The 11,987-nt window shown below is 39.0% G+C and overlaps 1 protein-coding gene across 1 annotated transcript in view; it reads right to left on the bottom strand.

Annotated features, from left to right (window-relative positions):
- Nucleotides 1–11,987, bottom strand: part of CFAP418 (cilia and flagella associated protein 418) — a 44,685-nt gene that overhangs the window by 22,029 nt on the left and 10,669 nt on the right. The window contains exons 2-4 of the mRNA XM_007934854.2: nt 8,951–9,038; nt 7,288–7,352; nt 6,676–6,741 (exon numbers count right to left, since the gene is read on the bottom strand). Of these exons, the coding sequence (XP_007933045.1) occupies nt 6,676–6,741; nt 7,288–7,352; nt 8,951–9,038 (219 nt within the window). The remainder of the gene's footprint in view (nt 1–6,675; nt 6,742–7,287; nt 7,353–8,950; nt 9,039–11,987) is intronic.

The following is an 11,987-nucleotide window of genomic DNA, read 5'->3' as shown; positions in this document are numbered from 1 at the left end:
AACATACCTCACAGAATTATAATTAGGACTTAATGAATTAATATTGGTAAACTAAATAAATTAGCAAAAATAGCACTCTCATACTTTTGGGATGGCTATGTAAATTTCTATACTTTTGTGAAAAATTTTGGCTTTATTTGAAAATTAAAATTATACCTCGCTGTTGCACTAGCAATGAGGAACTATTACATATGACTAAAAGCACTGATACACAGGCATGTATTTCAAGAATGTTTACTGTAGTATTGTTGAAGTGGCAAAAAACTGGATACTACCTGCTAATTATCAAAAAGGGAAAAAAATCAAATAACCTACAGTATATTCATACTGTGAAATAACAGACAGCTGATAAAGAGAATGGATTAGGTTTAACTAGTCACCTGGAGAGGTGTCCAAATTAAGGTACACAGTAATATACGTAGCATGATCCTGTTTTTGTAAGAACAGTCCCCTAAATTCCTCTATAGGTGTTTTAAGATTATACGAACATGGAAGAACATTTAAACTGTGGAAGGTTATATACTATGCAGCTAACACTGGTTACCTCAGGAAGTAGAAAGAAAAAAAAGGGAGAGAGGGAGATTATTATTTTTCTTTTTATATATTTTAGATATTGTTTTTACTTTTTTCTATAATATGTGATTAAAAAATAATAAAGTAAAAAATACTCATCCTTAGATTTTTTTCATTTATTTTCCTCTAAAATCAGGATACGTTAATTTAAAAATAACAACTGCTTTGTGACCTGACCTGAAAGTTTGCTTTATATTTCTATAAAACATTATTCATCATAGCAATAACAGTTAAAATATATGTTTCATATACAATTCCATATTTTCTTTCAAACTGTTAGCAATTTATGAAGTTGTATTTGTATGTGGAAATTCAACACAATTACATTCGTACACATTTAAATTGAGATTTTGAATGTATAAGTCAGGAAATGCAAAATGACGGCTCCCAAAGCTGCCATAACTTGCTTTCTTATGCATATGCAGTTTATTACATGATTGCACAGAGTGTTAACTTTAATGCCTTAATACATATGTGCAATTTGGCTGAATTATTGCTGTTGTGGGAACTATAATTTAGAATTTCCTGACATTTTGTATGTGTAAAATCTCAACCATAATGTTAAATACAGCTTTTTAATTTAATTTAAAATTTAGTAGTTTATTCAAATCTATTCACACTACCACATTTTCCTACACTGTCCTTTGAGAAAAATAAAACTAACCTGCAGCTAAGAAATCATTCTGCCGTTACGATGCACTCTATTAGATCTTAATTAGTAACAGTCGATGGAGTGATCCAGTCTTGCAAGTAGTTTAAAAATAATTAGCAGAATAAAAACCGATTTGGCCCGAAAATACCATATTGGTCTCAAGTATACCACTTCCTAATGCCACCACACTTTCAGCTGCTACTCTTTCTCCATTCCACTCACTGGGTACAAGAGTCTAAAATCACTCAGTAGTAATACCCTCAAACCAGAACTTTATCCAGAAATCAAACAAATAAAATAAATGGAAAACAGGTAGAATATACTCAATTTCCTTTATGTCCTGGGCATGTAAATCAGTGCTTATTTTCAAGGCTTAAATATACTTCTCTTTCATAACTATAAATATAAGAACATACTTAATATAAAATCATGATTTCAATGAGATAAACTGTCAGATCTTTTCCTCTAAACCTAAAACACACTGCCATCAAGTTGATTCTGACTCATAGCGACCCATTAGGACAGAGCAGAACTGTCCCAAAAGGTTTCTAAGGCTATAAATCGTTAGAAGGCAGACTGCCTCATCTTTTTTTCTGTGGAGGAGCTGATAGCTTCAGACAGCTGACCTTTTGGTTAGCAGTTCACTGCTTTAACCACAGTGCCACCAGAGCTCCTTTTCCTCTAAAGTGTGAAGGAAATACAGATACAAAGGTGTTACCAACACACTAACAGCTATGTCCTTTTGTCCAGCTAACGTATAGAATCTTCCTAGTTTTAAAGATGTTTAAAGTTGGAATGCCCCAAATAAAACCTAATACTGTGGTTTTCAGTTAAGTCCTGTCAGATCTACCCAGTGGGGCTCAGGAATCTTGCTGTTTAAGCAGAGTTTGAAACTAACAGGAGCTGCAACAGCAAAAGCAGTTAAGGCCTTCCCTCTCACATATATGACACGGCCTTCTGTGGAACAGTATACTAGAGAGCACAGCGGACTAGCAATCAGTCACGTGATAGAGCTCTTGCTTTGTAACAATTTGTTATGTGACCCTGGGCAACACACATAAATCACTGAATTTTGTCAATTATGTACTTCAAATCTGACGCCCTTTCCCCACAGCCACTACCACATCCATCCCAGGTCATGGCTACTGTCATCTTTCCGGGACCACTGTAATACTGGCTGCTGACTGGTCTCCCTGTGTCATCCCGTCCTGCCCCTTCAACCTCCAATCCATTTTCCACATGGCAGCCAAAACGCCTTTTTAAAATAAGCTCAAATCTGATGATATCTGCTAAAACAAGGAGCCTGGCTGCACAACAGTTAAATACTTGGCTGCTAACCAGCCCGCCAGTGACTCCGTGGGAGAAAGATCCGGCAATCTGCTCCCGTGGAGATTACAGTCGAGGAAACCCTATGGCACAGTTCTACTCAATCAGTAACTAGGAGTTGGAATAGACTCAACAGCAAACTACAACATCTGTTAAACCAAAATACTCTGTGGCTTCCCACTGCATGTAGGATATACATTTCTAAAATCCTTGAGAGGACCAAAGGACCTCATAGCAGCTCTTCCTCAGCTACCTCTCCAGCCCCCTCAAGGGCTATTCTTTCTCCTCCTTCCTATGCTCCAGCCCACCTGGCTGCTCTCTGTCCCTCCAGCACCCCTCGCTTCTTCCCATCCCATAGATCTAACTCTGGCTCTAACAGTCCTCTCTCTTTGCTTAACTCCTACTCATTTTTCATATCTTCTTGTTGTTATGTGCCAAGGAGTTGGACCTGACTCATAGCAACCCCTCCTTGGGTTTCTGAGGTGGTATCACTACGGAAGTAGACTGCCCCATCTTCCTTCCGAGGAGTGGCTGGTGGGTTTGAGCCGCCAGCCTTCTGGTTAAAAGTCAAATGCCTTAGGCACTACACTACCAGAGCTCAGTTAGTTAGGGTACCCATTATCCATGGGAGCTCTGGTAGCATTGTGCCTAAGGCATTTGACTGCTAACCAGAAGGCTGGAGGTTCAAGCCACTCTTTGGAAGGAAGGTTGGGCAATCTAGTTCCGTAGTGATACTGCCTCAGAAACCCAAGGAGGGGTCGCTATTAGTTGGGTCTGACTCCACAGCACATAACAACAACAACAACAACAACAACAACACCACCACCACCACAACATTATCTATGGGAGCTCTGGTGGCGTAGTGCCTAAGGCATTTGACTGCTAACCAGAGGCTCGCGGTTCAAACCCACCAGCCACTTCTCGGAAGGAAGGTTGGGCAATCTACTTCTGTAGAGATACTGCCTAGGAAATCCAACGTGGGGGCGCCATGAGTCGGATCCTACTCTATGGCAGTGCACTGTGTTTGTGTTGCATTATTATCCATGCTTGTAGTATCCTGTACTTTCCTTTCATATCACATACTACATTGCAATTAAATAAGTTATTTGTGGAATTATCTGTTTAAAGTCTGTTTCCTCAGCTAGACTGAAAAATCCATGAGGGCAGTGAAGTGTCCATTTGTTCACTTGATCCCTTGGACCCAGCAGGTGGTTAATGAATATGAGTTTGATGTGTTTAACACTGGGGCCTCAATTTTCTCATTCGTAAGATGGAGCTACAAATTCTTGTTTTATCTGGATCTTGAGTTTTTGTCTATGGAATAGATGAACTAATATCCATATGTAAAAAGTGATTTGGAAACTATAAAGCGCTTTATACATTAAAATGTTTTACATGTAATGAATATGTATATATTTTCTATGGGTGAGATCTATGACAGGGGCAGTCACTGACTGTTATCTTTGTGATGGGCGAAAAATAAACAATCTGTGAATATAAACATTTATCTGTTCATATATATATATGCATGCAACAGGTATGTGCTTTTTCTTTCTGTAGTTGTATAAAAGACAGGCATGGGATTTGATGGATTCTGGCATCCTCAAGGACCAGTATTAGGAGAAGACCATCAAGCTTTAAAGTCATGCCCTTATTTTGTCTACTGAAATTCCATCTGGAACAAGACTCTTTTATGCCAGAAGTAGATCAACGTACACTCAAGAATACACTGTATGTACGAAATCTTCATGGAATATCACTCTTTGGAAATAAACCAGAATGAATTGTCTTTCCTTAAAAGAAAGACCATCTTTTAAATCAAAAGGCACTTGTAAGTAAACAGTGATAAATATATCCTAAGATAAAATGGAAAAAAAAAAAAAACAAGCAGGATTCTTACCTCTGAGATATAACATAATGAGAAGACTGGGTTAAAAGACGAGAAAGACATAAACAGCTGCAGTGTAGTGTACTTAGGGGCTAGCTGTTTTGATACCACAGACAGAACTTTCAGGCTTTATTTAATTTAATCCTCAAAATATCTCCTGAAGGGTACATATTTTTATGGGTGAAGAAATCAAGGTTTTAGAAAATAACACCCCTTTCTGAGGCTTCACAGCTTGTAAGTGGCACAGTCAGGATTTGAACTCAGGCAAGGTGTCATCAGAGGCCCCCCTTAATGCCCCAGGTATAATCATTTGCTCCACTGTCTGCTCCTCTACTGGCTAGCATTTCATATTTCTTTGGCATCTAGTGCCTAGCACAGGGCCCACAGCATAGTGGGCATTTGATAAATATTAAACAAAGAAAAAAAATTGCAAGTAGAGTAAAAATATGAATCTGAAGTGGATCACACCAGCAGAAAAGACAGCAGGTGACATGCTTTGGAAGGGAGGGTCATTTGAAACTGAATAAATCCAACACGCTCAGAGGCAGAAAAGTCAAGTGGAAAGCAGAGGGTGACAGCAGAAGCTCCAGCCAGAGTGCAGCCTCTGCTCTGGCTTTAGCTGGAGGGAGAGGGACTAAATGGCAAGAGGGAGAACAAGAACAGCACTCTGGCAGAGCACATAACGAGTTTAGAGTTAATGTGAGAAAAATGGCAACTCTCATTTCCTCCTGAATAGAGGAGAGGTGCTCAAAATAAGTTTTAATGCTCTATGGGGTGAGACCAGAGGAGGACAGAAGATGGTAGTGGAGTGGTAACTCAGAGACTGCTGTTGTAACTCATACATGACCAGACAGAAGCTTGGATCAGAGGTTGAATAGCTCTGGCAATGAATGAGACAAGTCCAACTGAGCTGACTAAGATAACTCAGGGTGATAGTGCATTACTATAGTCTTCTCTATAGGCAGTTTGTGGCTCTGGTATTTTGTATAGACAGTCTTCAACACACAATGATTCAATTGCTGTCAGTTCTTATTTACAACACTCACAGCAAGCAGCGCCCTGTGGATTTATACTAGCTTCTTTGTTGCCTGATCTTCCTGCTGTCTCCCAGACTCCTAATTTCACTTTGGTTCTCTAAGATCTAGGCTAGCACCACTATAACCCTCCAACAATGGTTTTGCAGATGTCTCTTCTATCTTGCAATATAGTAATTATCCTTTTAGAAATGTCATCAACATGCAACCATATATTTCAGTTGGTTCTTCCATAAAAATAGAAACAGAAAATAAAACACTGTTTTAGAAATCACTACACCAAAATATAGGAGCTCTGGTGGCATAGTACCTAAGGCATTTGACTGCTAACCAGAACCCACCAGCCATTCCTTGGAAGGAAGGTTGGGCAACCTACTTTTGTAGTGATACCACCTCAGAAACCCAAGGAGGGGTCTCTATGAATTGGATCTAATTCAATGGCAGTGCGATGCGTTGCATTTAGACCAAAATATAATAAAGTAACCTAGGTAAAAGAGGCCTCTGCCAAAAACAGAACCAAAAATAGCAGGACGGCAGAAAGATTTGCTTAAAACCAACCTGTCTGCCATATTACGATATGGAATGTGCTAGGAGCATGGGGCTGATATGGGCTTGGGGTAGGTAGCATCATGATGATAAGAATGCCCAGACAGAGATTCTGAGTGGGAATATGGGTGGAAGAATGGGAGGAGAGACAAAGAAAGAAGGGTTTCTGCTTTTGAGATATGTAAATAGGTAAAACCAAGTGTCCATGTTCAAAACCTTTTTGGGTGCTGCACACCTGTAGTTTCCCATGCTGTTTGGCTGTCAGTGTGGGTAACAAATCCTGTAGCTACATAGCCATACTGCCTCACATGTCTTACCCAGTGGCTTCACTATGTGGAAGAAAAAATGGAAAGGCAGAAGTTTGCTCTCTTGGTGTCCTATGTAAACCATACTCAGACTGTAGTGATTGAGGTACTTGGAGGGACACTTAAAAAAGGTCTCAACACAACAAACAATACATATTCAACATCATAGCTCTAAATAGCTAACCTCTAAGAATGATAAACATTTCAATAAAGTGTTCTTAGACCAGCTAATAAATATACCTCTCATGATAAAACAGATTTATGCCAAGACGGTAAGAACTAGATTTTAGCAACAGAGCATCCATTTGGAAACATCTAATAAGAAAGTATAAGGTATTTCTGATATCCTACCTCTGTGAGGTATTTGTTCCAACACCACATGGAGTAGCACTTCCACCAAGGTACACTGGACTGCAACTAGATGTGTTCAACAGATGGGAGGAAAGTGAAAGTACAACAAAAAGGAAATATGAGAAGTTAATTTAGCCTCGTTCACTCTCTGTTCTTATAATCAAATTGTATATTTTCCCTAGCAAGCCAACTGTTTCAAAGAAGAGGTATTTATCCCATGATCCCTGCTTTATTGGACAGAACATGGGCATTCAGGAACACTTGAGGAGTTGAAATGAGTCACAGAAAAATGTGTTTGCCAAATAATGTAGGGGACAAAATAAATACTGAAGAATATAACAGAACATTAATTTTGAGGAACTGTTCACACTTTTTTCCCCACATGGCAGAAAATTATTTACAATAGCAATAATCTCCCATCTGAGTTTTTACACTAAGGGGTCACAGACCATAAGAATACTGAAGATACTGCCAGTGCGCTTTCTCCAAAAAACTAACCAGTGCTTTGTTGTTCAATGTCGCTGTTATTTAAATGGTAACAAAATCCACTAGACTATGCTCACAGTGTTGGCTCATGAGTGCATACAATTCACCAAAGCAACCTTAACTTACCTTTTACCAAGGCCTTGAATGGAAGCTCTGACAGGTGTGTTATCTGAAGATTTAGATTTTAATTTCTGTTAAAAAAAAAAAAAAAAGACAAGAAACAGCCAAAGATAATTGGAGAGCATTCTAACACAAAAATTAACATTCTTTGTTTTATATTAAGAATTTTTTAAAATGCCTTAAATAAAAATCTTGGTGGCATCATTAAGTTTCTGAAATAAAAACAGTGATCAAAACCTTTTAAAGGCAGAAGGGAAGCAGAATTCCCTGAGGAATTTGCAAATTACTCTGCTAACTTTTAGTCTAGGAAATTGATATACTGACACTGCTAGCATGGTAAGATTTAGAGTCCTTTTATAACTCTTCAGTTAATACTAGAGCTCAATGATTTAATATGAAAGACCTGCTATTTAAAACTTCATTCTGGAAAAATTCAATTGAGGAGAAAAAAATCAGACTCATTTTTAAAGGCTGTGAATGGTACTCATCTGAACTAAAAATAACCAAACTCCTGGGTAACTTCAAGAATATTAATTTTGATCAAATAGAATGGTATCAGCCAACAGACGTTCAAGGAAACTGTAGAGCTACTTAGTCACAACCACACAGTAGTTCCTACGTGGTTGCGTAACATCATTAGCAAGCATTTATTAAGTGTTAAGCGGTATATGGTACCCAACAATATAAACCAACCACATACTAGGACCACCGCCAAGAAGAGGAAAGGAGATGGAGAAAACGCAATTTAAATCATGTAGGGATATGCCTTCATTTACCTAGTGGGTTAGAAAATATAATGAAGGTAAAAAGATTTCATTTTACAATTTCTTTTCACTATTTTATTTAATGTAAACAGAACTAGAAAACTTTTTGGTCCATGTCTGAGAAATAACTGCATGATCCTCTCTGTGTTTCGGAGAACATGTTGCATGTTCCCACATTCTTTCTTACATCTGGGCTCATGTTGACAACTCTCGGCCGGCATACTCGGACGTTTGCTGTTGGTTCTTGAGCTTCCTTGTGTGGGTCAAAGAGCAAGAGGGTGGGGGGAGGAGCATTCTCAGGAGCATCATGTGGCCTCTGAGGAACCAACTTGGTGGCGACTAACAACAGCAAGGACAGTGTGGGTATGGACCAGCCATTCCCAGACATCTTTTTTCTTTTTTTGTCTCACTCAACACAGAAAAGTCATGGGCTGTAAATATATCAGTGGCTGTCAAATTATTTTCTGAGCTTTTCATAAAGTTGAGAGATACCCAAATATTAAAAAAAAAAATTAAAATACTGATGATTTAATCATTGGTTCGTGGGTAACAAAGACCGGTTACTAAGCACACCCTATGACGAAAGCTGTTTGTGTTCAATCTTTCAGAAAAGTATTCTTAGACAAATAAATACAAGTAAGCAACTTGATCTGTGAGTTGACTTTTGTTCTAACACCTTTTCTAATTTCTCATTCTTGCTGAGAAATGAGGAGCAAAACACCTAGAGTTCCTAATATTTTATTTTTCCTACAACTCTGAATAGAATCATTCCTTTAAGTAATTATATTTCTCAGAATTCAGAGGGCTGTAGATAGCTACTTGCTCCTTCTTTAAGTTTTTAGACTATTCTAAACACATCCTGAAATAATTCAAGAATTATTGTACATTTATAACACTTGACTTACGAAAGGTTTTTTGTCAAAGTTAGGCTCTTCAAATATTTCATTAATAAGACTGTCAAGATCATCTGCTTTATTAAATGTGTCTGTCAATCTGAAAAAGAAAACATATCTGAAGCTTAAAAGCAGATAATACAACCAATATCAGAAAAATTTTATAAAATAAAATAAAGTCCATTACTAGAGTTGATAACAGAAGGCTAAATATATTAATTATTTCCCCCTGCTATGGACATAGCCCTAAGATTGCTGAAACAAAGATATAGTATATCGGGTATAAATTCACACATGTACTTTACTGTGAAGGAGCTCTGGTGGCGTAGTGGGTAAGGTGTTCATCTGCTAACCAGAAGGTCAGTGGTTCAAACCTATCAGCCGCTCTGCTGAAGGAAGCTGGGGCAATCTATTTTGTCAAGATTTACAGTCTTGGAAAATGGGAGTCACTATGAGTTGGAATCGCCTCAATGGCAGCAGGTTTGGTTTTACTTTACTGTTACATACTTAAAGCATTTAAAGCTATATACTTTTCTAAATTACATCAAGCACTTACTCAGAGAATACAAAATATGGACAGTTATAAACAGATGGAACTTTCAGGGAAAAAAATTAGACTGGTTAAAATTGTACTTGTTTATAATACTGGATTCTGCTTATAACTGTCTATATTTTGTATTCTCTAGTGCTTGATGTAATTAACCTAACCCTATCTATAACTGGAAGAAGGAGCACTGGTGGCACAGTGGTTAAGGCATGTGGCTGCTAACCAAAAGACTGGCCGTTTGAACCCACTAGCCATTCTGCAGGAGAAAGATGGGGCAATCTGCTTCCGTAAATATTTATAGCCATGGAAACCCTATGGGGTAGTCCTACTCTGTTATATAGGGTCTCTATGAGTTGGAATTGACACGATGGCAATACGTTTTTTGGGTTTTTATTTTCTAGAGGAGCCAAAGGTTTTAAAAACCAAAATTAATTTAAAAAAAAAAAAAAAAAAAAAGCCGTTTGTTTGACAGAGTATCTCCAATACCTCTTTATCTTCTGCAGGCAAAGCTATCAAAGGACTACTGATACAAACTGGTGCTGCATCCTGAAGTTCCATGTTAGCATCTGACACTAACTGGATACTTACTGTATGTCAGATGTAACTAGTTCTACAGATGAATAAACACACTGAGAGATTCAGACACTTGCCCAGGTCATATACCTACTGGGTAGAAAGAGGCCTGGAATCTAGGGCAGTCCACACACCTAGTTCTATTCTGGATTAACTCACTTTAGAGTTTAGTATGCTACAGATGCTGTACATCAACCAACTTCATAGGAACATTAAATTATTTGTTTTAGAAGAAAGGTGTTTTAGTCAAATGCTTGAATTTTAGAAATGTATTTGTTGTTGTTATGTGCCGTCGAGTTGGACCCGACTCAGAGTGACCCCTCCTTGGGTTGCCGAGGCAGTATTACTACTGAAGTAGATTGCCCCATCTTCCTTCCAAGGAGTGGCTGGTGGGTTTGAACCGCCAGCCTTCTGGTTATCAGTCAAGTGCCTTAGGCACTATGCTACCAAAGCTCCTAGAAATGTATTTACTCTTTGAAAATTCTAAACATCAGGAATTTAGCCTTTTTCTTCTTATTGCTTAGAATAAGACAATTTAACTCAGGGCAATGAAATCCAGAGATTGCTGCCTAATTCTGAACTGCTGATTTGATCTCTCTCCACGACTCTGCCTGTTCAGTTGTTCCCTAACTTTTACCTTTAATATCTTTCATTCTCTACTGGCTTCTTTCCTTGGCTTGTACAGTCAAGTCTTTCTTCTTCAAAAAACCCTTCTGAAGCTGCTACTCTCTCTCTCACTAATGAAGAGTAGTCGATATCCATGATTTCTACTTACTTATAAGTAGACTAGGAGCTCTGGTAGTGTAGTGCCTAAGGCACTTGACTGCTAACCACAAGGCTGGCGGTTCAAACCCACCAGCTTCTCCTCGGAAGGAAGGTTGGGCAATCTACTTCCATAGTGATACTGCCTCGGAAACCCAAGGAGGGGTCGCTATGAGTCGGGTCTGACTTGATGGCACATAACAACAACAACATAAGTAGACTGGATTTTCACCTAGATAAGAGTTTCTCAACCTCGGAACTAGTGACAATTTAGCCAGAAAATTCTTTGGATATGAGATGGGGGCTGTACTATGCATGTAGGATGGTTTGCAGCAATCCTAGCCTCTCTACCCACTGGATATGGAGCCTTGGTGGTGCAATGGTTAAATGCTTGGCAGTGCAAATCCACCAGCTTCTCTGTGGGAGAAAAGACCTGGTAATCTGCTCTTATAAATATTACAGCCTAGGAAATTCTATGGGGCAGTTCCACTCTGTCATATAAAATCACTAAGAATTGGAATTGACTCCGTGGCACACAAAACAACCCACTGGGTGCTAGTAGCACCTCCTTCCCCAGTTGGGGCTATAAAAAATGTCTCCAGACACTGCCAAATGTCCCTGAATGGTAAAATCATCACCAGTTGAGAACCACTAACTTAGTTTAAATTATTCACGTAGTGCCTAAAGGCACTTGACTGCTAACCAGAAGGATGGCGGTTCAAACCCATCAGCCACTCCTCGGAAGAAAGATGGGGCAATCTACTTCCATAGTGATACTGCTTCGGAAACCCAAGGAAGGGTCGCTATGAGTTGGGTCTGACTCAACGGCACACAACAACAACAACAACAAACCTTAGATGGGTGTTCTGGTAGCATAGTGCCTAAGGCATCTGACTGCTAACCAGAAGGGTGGCGGTTCAAACCCACCAGCCACTCCCCAGAAAGAAGATTGAGCAAGCTACTTCCACAGAGATACGGCCTCAGAAACCCAAGGGGGAGGGGTCGCTATGAGTCGGATCTGACTCAATGGCAGTGAGTTTTTTTTTTTTTTTATTAAAACCTCAGATATTGGGGAGTTCCGACAAGATGGCGGACTAGGCAGAAGGATTGCACAGACCCTCTTCAACAAAGAAAAGGGAAACCAATTAACACAGACACAGAAGATAA

This window comes from Orycteropus afer, unplaced genomic scaffold (genome assembly GCF_000298275.1).
Source record: "Orycteropus afer afer isolate SDZICR_OR568_19922 unplaced genomic scaffold, OryAfe1.0 scaffold00021, whole genome shotgun sequence".
In the NCBI taxonomy this organism is placed as follows: Eukaryota; Metazoa; Chordata; class Mammalia; order Tubulidentata; family Orycteropodidae; genus Orycteropus; species Orycteropus afer.
Note: the sequence above shows the minus strand (reverse complement) of the source record. Positions and strands in the feature narration are given on the sequence as shown.